General features: G+C 43.0%; 1 protein-coding gene across 7 annotated transcripts in view; it reads left to right on the top strand.

Moving 5' to 3' along the window:
* zbtb47b (zinc finger and BTB domain containing 47b) overlaps positions 1-17,838 on the top strand; it is a 296,884-nt gene extending 279,046 nt beyond the window's left edge. For all 7 annotated transcript variants that reach the window (XM_063044540.1, XM_063044543.1, XM_063044539.1 and 4 more), the window contains one exon: positions 12,794-17,838. In XM_063044540.1, the coding sequence (XP_062900610.1) occupies positions 12,794-13,170 (377 nt within the window). In that variant the 3' untranslated portion in view covers positions 13,171-17,838. The remainder of the gene's footprint in view (positions 1-12,793) is intronic.
* The last annotated feature ends 2,500 nt before the right edge of the window (positions 17,839-20,338 follow it).

Here is a 20,338-nt window from a genome sequence, read left to right as displayed (position 1 = left end):
CACGGCACTGTATCTCAATAAATAAATAAATTTATGTAAAGAGGCACATAGAACCAAGTCTTATTGACATTTAGTCAGACATTACCCAGCTACCTGAGAATCACCAGTTTATTTTTGCACTTTCATTTCTTTTTCCCTCTTCCACCTTTTCTAATGAGCTACGATTTAGAAAGTTAGAGGGAGGATATTGTGGAGAAGAGAAATTACTGTGACACAAGGGCGGGAGCATACTGATATAAGCATGCGCCTGCAGATGGGATTGAGAAGGAGAGCTTGTAAAAAGACAGAATTGAAAGCTATAATCACAGTGTATTCTGCAGATGCTGGAAATCCAGAGCAAAAAAAAACACACATAGACACCCGGAAGAACTCAGCAGGGCAGGCAGCATCTATGGAAATGAATAAATACTCAACATTTTGGGCCAAGACCCTTTATGAGGATTTTTGAAGGGACTTGACACAAAAGTTCAAGTGTTTATTCAATTGCATAGGTGCTGCCTGACTTGCAGAATTGAAAGCAATTAAGGTTCTCCCTTCTGTAGTTTCCTGGCTTATTCCTATACCCCTTGAATAGGGAAACAACATTATCTTACTCTTCAGATGTCTAGTACTTCACCTGTGGTTAAAGATGGTGCAAAATCTATCAGTCCCAGCAATCCCTTGTTTCCTTGCTGTCTATTTCATTAGACCAGGGGTTCCCAACCTGGAGTCCACACACCCCTCGGTTAATGATAAGGATCCATGCCAGTAAAAAGGGTTGGGAACCCCTGCATTAGACTCTGGAGATTTGTTTGCCTCGTGTACATAATTATCTCTAACACTTCCCCATTGATCCAAACCATCGGCGTACAACTGCCCTAACTGTTCATCCTCCCATCCTTCTCCCTGGTGGAGCACTGCACATCCCCAAGCTCCACACGAAGAATTCCCTTTTACCACTGAGGGGACCCTACTCCTTCTATTGCTTCCCTCTAATAGATTTCTGAAAACGTTAGGAAATTCAGCATCTGAATTTGCACAGTACAAAGGTAGTTGAGAAAACAAGAAGTCACCAAGCCCGAAAAAGTATACAAGTGCGTGATACCCAGAGAGTGATGTCACAAGTAGAGTGGTAAAGAAAACCTTTAGCATGCAGGCCTTCGTCAGCCATGGCATTGTTTTGAAGTTGAGATGGTATGTTGCATTTGTCCAGGATGCTGGTTAATTGTGTTCGGTTTTGGTCACCCTGCTAGGGGAAAGACGTCACTAAGCTGAAAAGTGATTTAATAGGATCTTGGACAGGCAACTTTTTCACCCAGAGGGTGATCGGTATATGGAAAGAGCTGTCAGCGGAAGTGGTTGGGACAGGTACATGAACATTTAAAAGACTTGGACAGGGGCATGGATAGGGAGGGTTCAGAGGGACAGGGGGGCCAAACACATGCAAATGGGACTAGCTTAGAAAGGAATTTTAGTTGGTGTGGATCATTTAGGGCAAAGGACCCATTTCTGTGCTCAGTGGCTCTGTATGTGAAAGTTCAAAAAGTAATTGGCAAATGGAGGATAGTGTGGGTAAACATGAGGCCTTCCACTTGGATGGGAGGATTAGAGAAGCAAATGTTACTTCAATATACTACGGATTACCACGCTACAAAGGGATCTGGTTTCCTTGTTCATGAAACAGGGCTATAATGCACAATCAGTTAGTAATTTGAAATATAAAGAATAAGGCAGTCTTATTTAGCATCTGACTTTGCTCAGTACACAGGTAGGTGAGAAAGCAAGAAGGCACAAGTCTGAAAAAGGATACAAGTGCGTGATTCCCAGAGAGTGATGTCAGGAAGGATAGGCAGATGATAGAGCTAAGATCCACTCAGCCTGATGGTTTATGAGATGTGTCTTTTTTAATACAAGGAGTTTCCTAAACAAGGCGGATGAACTTAGAGCATGGATCAATACGTGGAACTATGATGTTGTGGCCATTACAGAGACTTGGATGTGTCAGGGGCAGGAGTGGCTCTGAGTGTGCCAGGCTTTAGATGTTTCAAAAAGGGTAGGGAGGGAGGCAAAAGAGGTGGGGGCATGACATTGCTAATCAGGGATAGTGTCACAGCAGCACAAAAGGAGAAAGTCATGGAGGGATTATCTATTAAGTCAGTGTAGGTGGAAGTCAGAAACAGGAAGGGGGCAATAACTCTACTGGGTGTTTTTTTTTATAAACCCCCCCCCCCCCATAGTAACAGGGATATTAAGGAGCAGATATAGGGAGGTAGGTTCTGGAATGGTGCGATAATAATAGGGTTATTGTGATAGGAGATTTTAACTTTCCTAATATTGACTGGCATCTCCTTAGAGCAAGGGGCTTAGAGGGGGTGGAGTTTGTTTGGTGTGTTCAGGAGGGTTTCCTAATGCTATATGTAGATAAACCAACTAGAGGAGAGGCTGTATTTGATCTGGTATTGGGAAGTGAACATAGTCAGGTGTCAGATCTTTTGGTGGGAGAGCATTTTGGAGGTAGTGATCACAAGTCTATCTCCTTTACCATAGCGCAGAGGGATAGGAGCAGACGATTTTGGAAAACATTTAATTGGGGTAGGGGGAAATATGCTATTAGGCAGGAACTTGGGAGCAGATGTTCTCAGGGAAATGCACAGCAAGAATGTGGCAAATGTTCAGGGAACATTTGTAAGGCATTCTGCATAGGTATGTTCCATTGAGGCGGAGAAAGGATGGTAGGGCAAAAGAACAAAGGATGTGGAAAATCTAGTTAAGAAGAAAAGAAAGGCTTACAAAAGGTTCAAGAAACTTGGTACTGATAGAGTTCTAGAAAATTGCAAGGTTGCCAGGAAGGAGCTGAGGAATGATGTTAGGAGAGCCAGAAGGGGCCATGAGAAGGCCTTGGCGAGCAGGATTAAGGAAAATCCCAAGGCATTCTACAAGTACGTGAAGAGCAAGAGGATGAGCCATGTGAGAATAAGACCAATCAGGTGTGATAGTGGAAAAATGTGCATGGAGTTGGAGGAGGTAGCGGAGGTACTTAGTGAATACTTTGCTTCAGTATTCACTAGAGAAAAGGACCTTGTCAGTTGTGGGGATGACTTACAGCAGATTGAACCGCTTGAGCATATAGACATTAAGAAAGAGTATGTGCTGGAGCTTTTGAAAAGCATTGATTTAGACAAGTCGCTGGGACTGAACGAGATGTACCCCAGCCTCTGGCGATGACCTTTGCAATATTAATGGGGACGGAAGAAGTACCGGAGGATTAGAGGGTTGCAAATGTTGTTCCCTTGTTCAAGAAAGGGAGTAGCGATAACCCAGGAAATTATAGACCAGCGAGTCTGACTTCAGTGGTGGGCAAGTTGTTGGAAATGAATCTGAGAAGCAAGATTTATGAACAATTGGAGAGACATAATCTGATTAGGGACAGTCAGCATGGTTTTGTCAAGGGCTGGTCATGCCTTACAAGCCTGGTTGAATTCTTTGAGGATGTAATAATACACATTGATGAAGGTAGAGCAGTGGATGTTGTGTATATGGATTTCAGCAAGGCATTTGTTAAGGTTCCCCATGCGAGGCTCATTCAGAAAGTAAGGAGGTATGGGATCCAAGGAGAGACCTTGCTTTGTGGATCCAGAACTGGCTTGCCCACAGAAGGCAAAGGGTGGCTGTAGATGGTTCGTATTCTGCATGGAGGTCAGTGACCAGTGGTGTTCCACAGGGATCTGTTCTGGGACCCCTCCTGTTTGTGATTTTTTTAAATGACCTGGATGAGGAAGTGGAGGGGTAGGTTAGTAAGTTTGCTGATGGCACAAAGGTTGGAGGTGTTGTGGACAGTGTGGAGGGCTGTCAGAGGTTAAAACGGGACATTGATAGGATGCAGAACTGGGCTGAGAAGTAGCAGATGGAGTTCAACCCAGATAAGTGTAAAGTGGCTCATTTCAGATGGCCAAATTTGAAGACAAAATATAATATTAATGGTAAGACTCTTGGCAATGTGGAGGATCAGTGAGATCTTGGGGTCCATGTCCAGAAGACACTCAAAGCTGCTGCGCAGATTGACAGTGTTGTTAAGAAAGCGTATGGTGTGTTGGCGTTCATCAACTGTGGGATTGAGTTCAAGAGCCCTGAGGTAATGTTACAACTATATAAGACCCTGGTCAGACCCCACTTGAAGTACTGTGTTCAGTTCTGATCATCTCACTACAGGAAGGATGTGGATACTATAGAAAGAATGCAGAGGAGATTTACAAGTGTAACTCTCATTTCGGCTAGCGGCTTAATATAGGGGATGATAGTCCCTGGCCCAGCCAAACTTAAGAAATCTCGTTTGGGTGGATGCTGCGCAATGTGTCTCCTGTTACAAATCAGTACCATGAAATAACAAACAGTACACAATATGCGATTAAACGATTGAGATTTATAATTCTTAATTTGACTATATGGTTAGTAAAGAAAACAAAAAAAGAATAAGGGCCCATTCTCATGAAACAGTCTAATGCGTAACGTTGGAGTTCGCTGATAAGCTGTTCATCCACCATCGACCTCCTCCGATCGTCACTGACCTTTGGACCCTTGCTCCAAGTCCACTCTTTCCATTCGCGTCTCCTCTCCTCATCTCTCCCCAGTAAAAGACCGCGAATTCCCAGCTCCCAGATACACAAGAAAGAACAGCACCCTGCTCATTGGCTAACATGCCCCGTTATCTCTAGTCATAACCCAAACATTGCTGCTACAGGGAAGCCATTACCTCAGCAGTGGACCTTTACAGAGAAGCCCTTATATTAGCAGTGAAACCTTACAGCCTGTTACACAAGGGTGTTGCCTGGATTGGAGAGTAGGTGAGTGAATTTGGAGTTTTCTCCTTGGAGTGATAGAGGATGAGAGGTGACCTGATAGAGGTGTATAAGATGATGAGAGGCATTGATCGTGTGGATAGCTAAAGGCTTTTTCCCAGGGCTGAAATGGCCAACACGAAGGGGCATAGTTTTAAGGTGCTTGGTAGCAGGTACAGAGGAGATGTCAGAGACAGGTTTTACACACAGAGAGTTGTGGGTGCATGGAATGCACTGCCAGTGAGGGTTGTAGAGGCAGATACAATAGGGTCTTTTAAGACTCTTAGATTGGCACATGGAGCCTAGAAAAAAAGAGGGCTATGCAGTTGTGAAATTCTAGGCAGTTTCTCGAGTAGGTTACGCAGTCACCTGTCATCCTCCGTCACTCCAAGGAGAAAAGGCCAAGTTCACTCAACCTTTTCTCCTAAGGCATGTTCTCCAATCCAGGCAACATCCTTGTAAATCTCCTCTGCACTCTATAGTATGCACATCCTTCCTGTAGTGTGACCAGAATTGAACACAGTTCTCCAAATATAGATTGACTCATTTAGAGCCTGATGGCCAAGGGTAAGAGTGACCCCATATAGCACTCTTTGCAGCAGCACAATTGTCTTAGTCTATTACTGAAAGTGCTTCTCTGTTCAGCCAAACCGGCATGCAGAGGGTGAGAGACCTTGTCCAGAATTGACCAGATTTTCCATGGGGTCCTTTTTCCTACCAGAGCCTCCAGTGTGTCCAGTTTGACTCCTATAACAGAGCCAGCATTCCTAATCATTTTATTGAGCCTGTTGGCATCACCCATGTTGATGCCATTGCCCCAGCACACCACCACAGAGAAGATTGTACTGGCAACAACAGACTGGTAGAACATGTGAAAGTGAGGCCTGCATATTCCAAAGGATCTCAGTCTTCTCAGGAAGTAGGGGCGACTCTGGCCCTTCTTGTACGCAGCCTCTGTGTTGGTGCTTCACTCAAGTCTGTCGTCCAGGTGAACCCCCAGGTGCTTGTAGGTCATCACCACATCCACGTCCTGACCATCAATAGTAACAGGGAGCAGTGCAGCCATAGTCTTCCTAAAGTCCATCACCATCTCCTTTGTCTTACTGATGTTGAGCTGCAGATGATTCAGCTTGCACCATTCGACAAAGTCCTCCACTAGGGCCCTGTATTCATCCTCCTGTCCTCCCTTTATACACCCAACTATTGCTGAGTCATCAGAGAATTTCTGCAGATGACATGACTCGGTGTTGTATCTAAAGTCCGAGGTATACAGGGTAAACAGGAAGGCGCCAGTACAATCTATGATGGGGCCCCAGTGCTGCTCATAGCCATGTCTGACACCCAGTTCTGAAGCCGCACAAGAGAGGACGTCATGGGAAGAAGGAAATCCCCACTTGGGCCATGCTATCACAGAGCTGGAGGTACAGAAGCCTAAGGTGAACACCACCAAGATCAAAAACAGCTACTTCCCTTCAACAATTCAGTTCTTGAACCCATTAGCAAAAACTTATCACTTGGCAACACCATCTGACCACTTGGCACATCAATGGACTTCAGTTTTTTTTGGTTGTTCTCATTGTGTTTTCTTGCAGAACATTGTATATAATTTGTTTAATTTATATTTTCTCAAGAGTGTTGCTTATCTGATGCTCTGTGCCTGTGAAGTTGCTGCAAGGAAGTTTTTCATTGCACCTGTACACACATGGACTTGTGCATTTGGCAATTAACTTTGAGAACCTTGATTATACTGGTTGCTTTCCTGAGGCAGTGGGAAGTGGTTATTAGCAGTGAGGCTGGTTTTCATATACTTATCCCTGTTTCTAATTATCCTTTTCATACATTTGGTCCTTGCCCTCCCTGGCATATCAGATTGTTGAGTAGCTCTGCTGGTTGGTGAACCATTAGACTTTCATCGTCGGCAACAAAATCTTTCTACTTGAAAACTTTCCGGAAAAACTGGCACAATTATTAAATGTGGTTTAAAAAAAACATTGGCTGCTTGCCTCCTGTAGCTCTTCTTGGCTTGAATATGCATGCTAAAGGGCCATTTTGGTGGTAATTCAATATACTGATGACGCAAGTTTATCCAAGCTAGGGAATTTGGGCTACTTAGCTCAGTTGATTTCAACAATCTGTTCTCTGTTTGTATTAGGAGTTCTGTAAAATGTGTCTATTATTTCTACGTGAAGCTCTTCATTATTTTCCACCATAAAGCATAAGAACAGAATTAGGCCATTCAGCCTATCAAATCTTCTCCGCTATTCCATCGTGGCTGACTTTATTATCCCTCTCAACCCCATTCTCCTGCCTTCTCCCTGTAACCTTTGACACCCTTACTAATCAACCTCTGCTTTAAATATACCTAATGACTTGGCTAAATCAAATGGTTGTCCTCTGAACCTAACAAGGAGCACTCTTTCTGATATTGCCCAATGTCCTAAAGCACTTTTTGCCATGTTTACATCCATAAAAATTCCTACTCCATTAGTATGGGATGTTCCACAAGAATAAATTAGTGTTTTATTTCTATTCTGACATGTTCCAGCATGTGTCCAACGAACTTTGCATGATGTTAATCTTTAGTATCAGTATTTATCACTCTTCCTCAGAAACCTGAGCAATAGAATGTGAAATACATAGGACCATAAGTTTAATGAGTTACATCAGTAAGATAGGAAAGGAAAGGTACGTCGCATCCGGAGTTTCTCCGGTTAGCGGACGATTTCCCTCCACGCCGCGTACGAAGCAAGTTACAGCAGTGGTTTGCCATTGCCGTCTGGCGGGTGAGTTTCCAAAGAGTTCACCAGCTCGTAACCCAGCACGGATGGAAAGCGTGCAGGGGAGCCGGCTGGATTCGAACTCAGGACCTTTCGTCCCGAAGTCCGGCACTGATGCCACTACGCGACCAGCCGGTTCATCACTAAGTTACTTCTAAGAATTTTGATGACAAGAGCTAAAAGTAAGATACAAGCTGAAATAGGTAAAGAACAATGTGGTTTTGTGAAAGACAAAGGTACAAGAAACGTGATATTGATGTTAAGGATACTATCAGAACGAGATATTCAAGTGCAAAAAGATTTGTTTTTTTTATCAATTACACAAAAGCATTTGATAAAGTGAAACACAATAAGTTATTCGAAATATTACAGGAAACTCTGGACCTAGATTCGAAAGCCCTCCGCCTATTCAGAAATCTGTACTGGGAACAAACTGCCACTGTAAGAATAGGTGGAAAAGTGAGTCAGTTTATGAAAATCAAGGGAGGTGTTAGACAAGGGTGTGTTTTCTCCCCTGATTTGTTTAATGTGTACAGTGAAACAATATTACAAAAAATAAGAGACATCTTGGGAATCAAAGTTGGCGGTGAAAACATTAGTAATTTCAGATATGCGGATGACACTGTTAATTGCAAGTACGAAGGAAGAACTACAAAACTTAATTGATATAGTTGTTGAAGAAAGTGCAAAAATGGATCTACCTATCAATTGCAAAAAGACAGAATGTATGGTGATATCCAAAAAGAAGGAGAATCCGATCTGCAGGCTGAGAATAAACGGGGAAGACATAAAACAACTACAGAACTTTTGCTACTTAGGAAGCTGGGTGACATCAGATGGCAGGTGCGACACGGACATTGAAAGAAGAATAGGGATGGTGAAAGATACCTTTACGAGAATGAAGAGTATACTGACCAACACTAAAATAGGCATGACAACCCGCCTCAGAGTATCGAAATGTTATGTTTATCCAGTTATGTTATATGGCTCGGAATGTTGGACAATATCTAGTAACATGAGGAAACGAATTGAAGCAGCAGAGATGTGGTTTTTGAGGAGGATGCAAAGAATATCATGGATGAAACAAATATCTAATGAGGATGTCATGAACAGACCAAGCAGAAAAAGAGAAGTAATGTATGAAATCATGAAAAGGCAACGTGACTTCATTGGACATGTGATTAGGAAAGAGAAGTTAGAATGCACGGTAATTATGGGAAAGATTGAAGGGATGAAAGCAAGAGGAAGGCAAAGACAAATGATGATGGAGACAGCAGCCAGAGAACTGGAAATGAATACCAATGAATTGATCCACTTGACCCGCAACAGGAGTGTGTGGGCCATGGCAGTCAAAGCTCAAACTGGGCATGGCACTTGATGATGATGATGAATGGCCTTCACAGCCTCCTGTAGCATTGAATTCCACAGATTCACCACCCTCTGGCTAAGGAAATTCCTCCTCACCTGTGTTCTAAACGTCTCTGTGTTCTGAGGTTGTGCCCTCTGGCTCTAGACTCTCCCAATACAGGAAACATCCTCTCCATGTCCGTTCTATGTAGGCCTTTCAATATTCAATTGGTTTCAATGAATTCAAAATGGTTATGTGCTTTGACAGGAAAAGGATGATATCCCATCAACCTCCAATTTCTGTATTTGTTACCCTTCCCTGAGCTCTTGTCTTTGTCTGAACGGCTGCTGATTATCAAATGTGAACAGATTGTCTGAATCACAGGCTATTTAACCAATCAACCCACAGTGAAGAGCAATTTCCAGTAATACAATGTAGGTCAGGGGACCTTCACTCTGTTTGCCAGTGGACACCTATTTCAGTTCAACTTCCCATTCCAAAATGGCCTCCTGCTCTGTCATGATGAGGCCACTCTCAGATTGGAGGAGCAACACCTCATATTCCATCTAAGTAGCCTTCAATCTGATGGCATGAACATTGACTTCCCAACTTCCGGTAACTTCTCACTGCCCCCCCTCCCCACCTTCTCTCTTTGTCCATTCTCCAGTCCGGCTTCCCTCTTAACACTTCTGACCTGTCCAACATCTCCCGCTGGTGCTCCTCCTTCCCTTTCTTCCATGGTCCACTGTCCTCTCCTATTAACGTCCTTCAGCCCTTTACCTGTTCCACCTATCAACTCCTAGCTTCTGACTTCATTCCCCCCTCCAAGACTGATGAAGGATTTCCACTCTAAGCATTGATTGGTAATTCCTCTGCATAGCTGCTTCCTGGCCTGCTGAGTTCCTCCAGCATTTTGTCAGTGTTAATAAGAATTTAGAAGTTTGTGTGTGTGTGTGTGTGTGTGTGTGAGAGAGAGAGAGAGAGAGAGATGTGGGCATCACTGGCAGTGTCAGCATTCCCCTCTTCTTACCAGTTCTTGATACTCAGTGAAAGTGATACTCCGCTGCCACCTTGAGCTGTTGGGTGAAGGTAGTTGTGTTAGGTAGATTTAGTCTTGATTATGAGGGAGTAGATAAAGTGCTTCCTGGTCAAGATAATTTAGACTTGTAGGGGTATTTTGAGTTCTCGCATGTCTGCTGCCCTCGTCTTCTCCTGTGGGAGAAGTTGTGGATATGGCGGGATTTGTTTGAATGACCTAATGGATTAAGTGCAGTGTCTTCTGTTGGTGTACACTTCAACCAGAGTCCATACGATCATAGGGGCCACATTAGGCCATTCAGCCCATCAAATCTGCTCCTCCATTCCATCATGGGTAATTTATTATCCCTTTCACCCCCATTGTCCTGCTTTCTCCCTGCAACAGTCTTGTTGTGCAGGAGGGAACGGATCAAACGGAAGCTCCAGATGGAAGAGCAGATTGACGTATTTACCTTTTTTATTGAAACATAGATAATGGGAACTAGAGAATTTTCTCCCATGCAGTATGTTCCTTCGTGATAATCGCTATTCTGTATCCTGTTCCAACTCTCCCCCATCTTCATTGATTGCATCCCCCCATTTCTCCCCCCCCCCCCGCGGCACAGCTTAACAGCACCTGCTTTCACCGATCGGGGTTCAGTCCCCACCGCTCTCTGGAAGAAGTTTGTACGTTCTCTCCGTGACCAAGTAGGTGCTCCTCTGGCTTCCTCCCACATTCCAAAGACGTACAGTCTGGGTTAGTAGGTTGTGGGCACATGGTGTTGGCCCTGGGAGCACGGCAACAGTTGCAGCTGCACCCAGCACACCCTCACGAGTTTGATTTGATGTGATTGGTATATTTCACTCAGTGTTTTGATGGATGCGTGTCAAGTAAAGCTAAGCTAACTTCTTGAATGTATTTAAGTTCAAGGACAGCTTCTATCCCACTGTTAACAGATTGTTGAATGGATCTCTTATTGAACTCTTGGCCTCTCAATCTATCTCATAATAATCTTGCACTTTGCCGTTTACCTGCAGTACACTTTTTCAGTAGCTTTGCATTTCATACAGATCAAATCATTACACAGTGCATTGAGCTAGAATACAGCAAAACAATAACAATGCAGAATAAACAGCATGCAAGGCAAGCTTTTTCACTGTGCCTCGGTACATGTGACAATAATAAAAAAAACAATGATGATTAGCGGCAAAAAGCAAGCTGCTGGAGGAACTCAGCGGATCAGGCAGCGTCCCTGGAGGGAGATCAATAGTGTCACCAGCAGCAAGGACATCTTCAAAAGGCGATGACTCAAAAAGGCAGCATCCCATCACGCCCCCATCACCCAGGGCATATCCTCATCTCACTGCTTCCATCAAGGAAGGAGTTACGTGAGTCTGAAGACACACACTCAACATTTTAGGAACAGCTTCTTCCCCTCCGCCATCGGATTTCTGAATGGGCAATGAATCTACGAACATAACAGCAATAATTTGTTTTGCTCTCTTTCTGCACTCCTTATTCAAATTAATTTTTAAAAATGTATTTCTTATTGTGTTTTATTGTTCATTACGTGCCATGTCATATGACTTGGGCAATCATGGCCTTTCCATGATTGTTCTTGGCAAGTTTTTCCACAGAAGTGGTTTGCCATTGCCTTCGTCTGGGCAGTGTCTTTACAAGACACTGAAACTCAGTCTAATTCCCTCCACAGATGCTGCCCGACCTGCTGAGTTCCTCCAGTAGCTTAACATTTTTGTTGCTCTAGATTCAATCATCTGCACTTTGTGCCTCTACTTAATCATTTTGGCTTGCCGGCAAAGCTGCTTGTTGATAATTGGGCTTGTCTGTACTGCTTGACGTGATTCCAACATTCCATTGGGAGTCTCATGCTTCCCATTGCTGTTAGCCAAATAAGTCCTCTCACCAGGGGTGGTGCTGCCCACTGCTGGGCAAACACAGCTCAAGCACTTTTGGGACTTGTTCATAAAGACTGGCCTCTTGAGGGCTTTTTAAAGCCATCCGGTGTGATTTTTTAGGAAAACAAAGAGAGTTGGAACCAAGAGGGAACGTTACGTGAGCTTGGTTGGATACCCTTTCGAAGAACCACCATCTACAAAATGTATTCAAAATGCTGGAGGAGCTCAGCTGGTCAGGCAGCATCTATGGAGGGAAATGAACAGTCGATATTTCGGGCTGAGATCCATCAGCACTGTCCACTTCCTTCCACAGATGCTGCCTGACCCACTGAGTTCCTCCAGCATTTTGTGTGTGTTGCTTCAGATTTCCAGCATCTGCAGAATCTCTTGTGGTGGTCGTTGACGGACCAGGTCAAGGGGCCTGCAGATGGAGTACTCCGTTACCTGCTGTACCCTGGTGGTGCAGCTTGGCTGGAGATTCGCTGGGTTTCAACCCAAGGAAAAATTAACTAGGTTGGGACTTTATATTCCTTGAAGTGTTGGAGAATGTGGGGAGATTTGACAGAGGTATATAAAATTATGAGGGAAATTATAGGATCAATGCCAGAAGGCTTTTTCCACTGAGGCTGGGTGAGACACGTACTCAAGGTCAAAGGTTAAGAGTGAAATGTGTAAGGGGAACCTGAAGGGAAATTCTTCACTCAGAGGTGGTGTGAATGTGGAACAATCTGCCAGTGGGAGTGGTAGTACGGATTCAGTTGCGAGATTTAAGAGAAGTTTGTGTAAGTGTATGGATGGGAGGGGTATGGAGGTCCACATGCAGATCAATGGGACTAGGCAGAATAAATTTGGCACGGACAAGATGGGTTGAAGGGCCTGTTTTCTTGACTCTAAGAAATGAACTTTCTGCTTGCTTTCAGGGGAGAAACCATACATCTGTGAAATCTGCGGCAAGAGCTTCACCAGTCGACCAAACATGAAGCGCCATCGCCGGACGCACACGGGCGAGAAGCCGTACCCTTGTGACGTCTGCGGCCAGCGGTTCCGCTTTTCCAACATGCTGAAGGCGCACAAGGAGAAGTGTTTCCGAGTGACCAACCCTGTCACAGCAGACAGCAGCCCACTGAGCCTCACCTCCAGCGCGCCCCCCAATTCCAGCCCCCTCATCTCCCACCCCCACCACACTCACCCCCACTCCCTCCCACTGCCTCTCCTGCACTCCCTCCCCCCTCCTCCCCACCTGCCACCCCCTCCACCCCTCTTCCCAGCTGGACGGATAAACGCCAACAACAATTGAGCGGCTGTGAGCTGGTTTCTCTCCGAACAGAAGAAACAAGGGACTGCCCAAGTGGTTGGAGCCGTGCCCCAGGTGTGACGCCGAATACACTGTTACCTGGAAGGAATACAACCAAAGGAGGCATATGTACTTAAAGGACGGGGTGTAACAGTCAATGAACCTAGGGGGAAAAAAGACTTGTGTAACAAAAAAAAACTATTTTGGTGTATTATTTACATTAAAGATGTAGACAGGATTTTTTTTTAAATACCATATAGGACAGGACTGGTGATAACTAGTCTGAACCACTTTTAAAGACAACCATAGACTCTAACTATTCACTAAAAAAATATCTTTTGTTAGAATTTTCAAACACAAATATACTGTACCTGCAGCATATAATGCAAGAAGGACATGTACAGATTTAATACAGTGTGCATCCTGAGGGCAAAGGGACTGAACAGGTAGCCCTTCATAAATGTGTTCCTGATGTACTTAATTAGCAAGGTAATATGGGATTCTTCCCCTTCCTGCCGTTCTCCTTTCCCCCCTGGCCTCTAATCTGTAACCTGCTGTTTTATTTAACAAAATGAGCTGTGCTTGTGTGTAGCAAGTTTAACCACTTACTGGAGTGTACCCAACGGACTTGACATTTTAGCAGCCAGTGTTGTGTGGTGTAAGTGAACCGGAACCATAAGAGTGTGTGGCCTGCTGTGGACTCGATTGAAGCAAGGCTGAATGAAAGAGTAGCAGCTTATAGGAATGTACAAAAAACCAAAGAGGGAAGGACTGTCAGGATGAATATTTAGCAAATAGTTCCACCAGGCTAGGAAGTTACTGGTGGGAATCCTACTTCTCCCAGCCTTCGGAACCCACTCCCGCTCACACCTTTGCTGCGTTTTACCTCCAAAATTTGCATACCTTTCTGTAGTTAGTTTTCCAGAGCACAGAATTAGCACTTAATTATGGGCGCTGTGTCTTTCAGTGGGAAGGTGGAGCTAATAAATGCAGAAATTGGCATTTTCAAGCCCATGGAATGCAAGAAAGACGGTTATAGAGCTGGTCTGGGGTTGTTTGATGGAAAGTTGGGAGTGGAACTAGTCAGTATAACCCTGAAGAAACGCAGTGATTTTGCTGTGCATCCAGCAGAAGAGGCGCATAGCACTGAGCCGAGAAAAGATGCACGGTGGCGCTTGGGTAAGACGCGTGAGGTTATTGGCACCTCACCAACAACGACTGCTCCAAGCTGAAATGAGTGAGGGCTTCTGTTCATTAAATCTCTATATACTCAACAGGAAAACAGGATTTCTCTTTCAAATATTGCCTTAAATGATTGGGTACTTTGAGTTGCAAGGGGCGCTTCAATGAAGGACACGTTTCTACCCCCTCTTTCCACTACTCCCAGCTCATCTGGCTGCTGGTGGTTAATCTGGAGATGTACTCCAGTCTAAAACGTAAAAGTAGCATTGCATCTTTGTGATAGAGTTGGAGGTTTGTGTTTCAGAGATGAGTGGGTCAGCAGGCAATAATGCTACTCTGGTGATTTGTACTTGTGTGCGAGTGAGTGTTCAGGTAGGATCTTGATTGCATAAATGATCAAACCTCATGAGTTTTCCTTAGCCAAGGATTTTATTTTAGTCAAATATCCTGCATGATTGTGCCCAAAGGACAAGGGAACATTGATTGATCGAATGTTGAATTGAATTTGAGCTCTTATTTTTGGTAGCCCTTCTAGTATGTGGTCAGGTAGTGGTGTGGAAATCCCAAGAGAGATCATTTGCATTGGTTAACTTTTGCATCGTCCAGTTCGTTTATGATGTCTTCACCTCAAACATGGTGGACTCTGGAAAGAGAACTTATTGCAAGAAGAATTATGGGATGGTGCAGTCTTCCTTTGCAAGTGCAGCAGGCAAGTAGGAAACGAAGTGGTTGGTTGACCATTATTGCAAAGCGATTGGAGTACAAGGGTACATGTCGTGCTGCAGTTAGATTGGGTGTTGTTGAGACCACGCCTAGTTTCATTGTATTGACTGCTGTGTCTATGGATTGTCACATGTGGAGAGATTTCGTCAACTAGTGTATATTCCCTAGGGTTTAGGACAATTAAAAACATTCAACAGAAAATCTTATGTGGCCTGATAGGGTGAACATTCAGAAAGTAGATCTCACGGCTAGAGAGTTTAGATCAAGCAGATCACTGCCTTGGCCATTTGGGACTGAGCTGAGGAGAAATCTCTTAACCCAAAGGTTTGTGAATGTGTGGAGTTCTCAATCCCAGAAGGCAAAGGTTATTTAGTTCTTGAATTTATTCAAGACGAGCTTGAATAGATTTTTGGGATACTACTATGTAGGTAACCAAATTGTTGAAAGTTAGTCCTCATCTTGAACAGCGGGGAACGGTAAGCGACCCCTTTTGGGCCCTGCCTTCTCTCATTCTTGTAGGCCAACCGGACACTGCTAGACATACCAGGCCATTGCTGGTGCTTTCAAGGTCTATAATTAGACCATTAGGAAGGGCTGCCAGCATGGACCATGTTCCCAGATGCTGCCATTTTAATTAATTTTGTTTTGCTCAACTAACGGGTACTAGCAAACTTTTGTTTTAAACTTGAACACTAACCTAGATTTTAAAAGCATTAGTACAATGAGACTGGTGGGCAGTCTTGCTTTTTGAAACTAGAGCTGCTGTGATTGCTTGCTTTGGGCCTTGGTTTCTCAGACAACCTTGTACACTACACTGCATCCACATCAAAGGTGTGCAGTTACTGAATCTCCCACTCCCTCCTCCTCTTGTCCAGTTACATGATGAGGTAGGACTGGAAAAGGTAGAAGCTCATTTGAAGTAAATGGTTCAGAAATGACATAATCAGCAGCTTTAATCGTAATAAAAATCACTATCTTGTATCGGGAAGGAGTAGAAATTCCTTGTTTCCATTGTGCAGGTTTATAACATTTAGTGGTAAGAAGCAGGGGAGTAAAGTATCTTTGCAAGTGCACTGTTAAGTCACAAGCTATATTTTATCAGAGAATTTAAAGTGCAGTATTTGTCGTTGTACAGAGGAGATAAGGAGTATGTCAGTGAAGCATCGCAGTATTTTTAATGTGCTCTTATCGGATACAGAGTTTAAAATATTAAATAAAATAAAAGTTGGTTATTGTAAAGACATAGGACTTTTTTTAATATTAAGTGTTTTTGATACTTTTGAATTCTGCCTATTTTGCTCATCGTGAAGAGATGGAAACTTAGGAAAGTCACAATTAAAGCAATAGTAACCAAGGGAATGCACATCCTGACGCTTTCATGCAGCACTTTCTGACTCTTCTGACATAGGAGCCCTCAGATGGTCATTGGCAAGTATAAACCTTTCAAAATAAAAAACAATTTGGCCTCCTGTAATAGATCTATCATAGTCGCTGCAAACTTATTGTTTGCAATTTGGCCTGATGCTGGAAATAAAGGGTAGTCCCCACATTGTGACATTTGCACAGAAACAGTTCAAGGTAAATAATAATTCAATAATTCGTTCCTTTTCATTAACCCCGTGGTCTACACTGCGCATGGTCGCACACCAAACGGCTACAGCCAGGCATTGTGATATGCCCTCTTTGTAGCTGGGATTTCTTTATGTATTATTGAGAGGATGGAGGGCTGAATTCCGCAACCCTATTTTTAAAAAAAAAAGAAAAAAAATGTTTTTGACAAAAAATTATCCCAAAGAAAGCAATAAATGGACATTTGTCATTAAAAAGCAGGACAAACTTACATAGGTTATATATTGCACCCATACAGTCTATAGTAATGATATCAAGTCTCAGCCAACAATATTAAGGGGATTTTATTTTGTTTTGGTGGCACTTCCTGTGGTGAGTCTTTTATTATTTCTAAAATAAATCCTCGTTCCAATTCCGACTTTCATCCCTTTACCAGTTGAACTCACGTTACTGTTCTGTATGGCATGCTGTTGTCTGCCAGTCTCCTGAGGTTGAATCAGTTCTAGGGTTGGATGAGTTACACTCAAAGGTTTCATTAAATTCATAGGCATTTAAATTCGAAGGTCAGAGTTGAAAGGTGAGGATTAATATTGAATCGGAGCATTTAACTAACAGTACTGATCAATATCATGGATAAATTTATTCATGTGCTTCACTTAGGTAAGCTAATTTTACCACGAAATCTTGCACCTTATCCCTATTTAATGGCCCTTTCTTACACAGACCAGAGGGGGTTGGTCAGGGGGAGGGGTTGGTAGGGAGAAATGATGCTTTGTACTGTAGTGTTCCACTATCTTGCTGAGGGATTTTTTTTTTGAAGTGAGATTGTACCAATGTTGCTCACTGCATAGTACAGCCTCAATCAGGTAGCAAACAGCTTGTTGAACATAGGGAAATGCTACAGTTAATATTCAGTGGATTTGAGGCCAAAATTTAGCTTGGCCGTTTAGTAAAGCATTAGGTTTAAGAAAAAAAATCAAATTTGTGTATCAGTCATAAGTATCTTAATTCTATATTTTACTACATAAACACATCTTAGTTATCTTGTGTATATAGCATTAATATAGAATGTTGTAATCTTGTGGTTAAAAGGAAGATTATGTCAATAGGTGCTACAATTACTGGTCTATATCCGTCATTTATGTATTGCTTAGTGTATAGTGTATTCAGGATTTGCTGTCTAAATTCCTGACAGAAATAAACCCTTTCATTATAATAAATATATGGTTTATGTCTTGTTTTTTTAAATATACACTCAGTGGCCACTTTATTAGGTACAGGAGGTAAATCAAATTTGTGTATCAGTACAGGAGTACTTGATAAAGTGGTCACTGAATGTATGTTTGTGGTCTTCTGCTTTAGTAGCTTATCCACTTCAAAATTCAATGTGCTGTGCATTCAGAGATGCTCTTCTGCACACCACTGCTGTAACTCATGGGTACCTGAGTTTCACCTTGAACCAATCTGGCCATTCTCCTCTGACCTCTCTCATTAACAAGGCGTTTTCACCCACGGAACTGCCCACTGACTTTTGGTTTTAGCACCATTCTCCATAAACTCCAGTAGTAGAGTCATCTTCTGCCACGATGAAGCCACTCTCAGGTTGGAGGGGTGATACCTCATATTCTGTCTAGGTAGCTTCCAATCAGATGTCATGAACATTGATTTCTCCAATTTCTGTTAATTTTTCCCCCTCTCCCTTTCCTCTTCAATTCCCACTTTGTCCCCTCCCTCTTACATTCTTCTCCTCACCTGCCTAAAACCTCCTCCTGGTGACCTTCTTCCTTCCCTCTCTCCCATGGTCCACTCTCCTTCCTATCAGATCCCTTCTCCAGCCCTTCTTTTCCAACCATCACCTCCAAAGTGGATGTTAAAACAAAATGATCCTATTAAGCAAAGCTGAAGGTGAGTAGGAGAGAGTTCTTGTAATATTTCTTTCATTCTCTATAATAAATTATCCGTTCATTATCACTTATTGAGGGAAAATTTTATCCAACTGCTATTAATTTTGGCTCTAAAGGGTTTTAGTTATGAAATGTGCAATATGTAGGGGATTCCAGTCAATTGGGCATTGGTTAATTGGGGCAATGGCTTATTTGGGACATAATTGGGGCAGGAGACACTGCCAGTTTTTTAATAGCATCAGTTATATGCGTTTGTATTCAAAAATCAGTGAGTTTGTCACCGATAAGTTGGTGAGACATGAACAGAAAGACAATTCCAAACTTGTTTTGTTCACTGTGGTTTCAAGCATTCCGACTTGGAGATGCCAGAAACAGCCAGAAGTGAAAATGAAACGATTTCACTACTTCAAGTTAGGAACAATGAAGAATTTGAAGGCACCTGTATCGTCAAACATCTTGAATGTTACAATGAAAATGAAGATTTGGAGGATGCAATCGTTGACAGCATTGTATCAAGGCACTCCCATTATCTACACTAGGTTTTGCTCTGATTTTGCTCATTAGTCAACCAAAAAAATGCAGTAGTGCACAGGTATTCTGGATGAATTCCTCCATCGATAACAATTTGGAACTAATACACAGTTTTGTAGTACCGAGGTAATATTGGTGGTGTTCTAATCTGTATTTCATTTGAATACATAATTTGTTGCTCAGTCAAACAATAGGTTGTCTTTATTTTATACCTTTTTAACTATTTTAATGAAATTTTGGTTAATTGAGGCCACCACTTAATCAGGCCAAAATGTACCAGTTGCAATTAACCGGAATCCATTGTAAATGCAAGTATGTTTCTCTCTCCTTTCTCTCCTTCCCTCAACTAGCTGTAGTCTGAGGCAGCGGGATCACAGAGACACTGAGCTGCTGCTGCTCACTAATGTTCACTTGGTGCTGACCTCTGGTGTTCACTCGGTGGAAAAACAAGCTGGACCAGGACAACTTACCTTCAGTCTGCTCATGCCACATAGGGGCTTTCATTCTCTTAGTGACGGCCTCTTTTTCTGAAATCGTAACCATATGTGCAGTGTGCTGTTGGTAATGTATTTTGCATCTTTGCCCCGGAGGAATGCTGTTTCATTTGTCCATATTCATGTAACTGCTGAATGATAATTTAACTTGAAATTCCCCCTGGCAACAGCCTTGCTGAAGTCCACACAGACAGTCCTCAATCAAAATTTGGTCACCTCTTCAAAAATTAAACTAGAGCGAGCATTGAGGAATAGTACGTGCGTCCAAAGGTTTCTTTAAGCCGGCAGCAGAGTAAACTGTTAGATGGAAGGTGAGTGAGATGACACAAAGGTTGGTGGAGTTGTGGACAGCATAGAAGATTGTCATTGGTTACAATGGGACATTGACAAAATGCAGGGTTGGACTGAGAAGTAACAGATGGAGTTCAACCTGGGAACTGTTCAGTGATCCACTTTGGAAGGCAGAATACAGGGTTAATGGCAGGATTCTTAGCAGTGTGAAGGAACAAAGGGATCTTGAGGTCGACATCCATGGATCCCTCAAAGTTGCCGGGCAAGCTGATAGAGGGGTTAAGAAGGTGAATGTGTTGGGGGATTGAGTTCAAGAGCCACAAGGCAATATTACGGCTCTATAAAACCCTGGTAAGACCACACTTAAGAGTATTGTGTTCATTTCTGGTCACCTCATTATAGGAAGGATGTAAAAGCTTTAGAGGGTGCAGAGAAGATTTACTAGGATGCTGCCTAGATTGGAGAGCATGTCCAATC

The sequence above is a fragment of the Mobula hypostoma genome, chromosome 3 (assembly GCF_963921235.1).
Source record: "Mobula hypostoma chromosome 3, sMobHyp1.1, whole genome shotgun sequence".
NCBI lineage: Eukaryota > Metazoa > Chordata > Chondrichthyes > Myliobatiformes > Myliobatidae > Mobula > Mobula hypostoma.
This window is presented reverse-complemented; position numbering and strand designations above follow the sequence as displayed.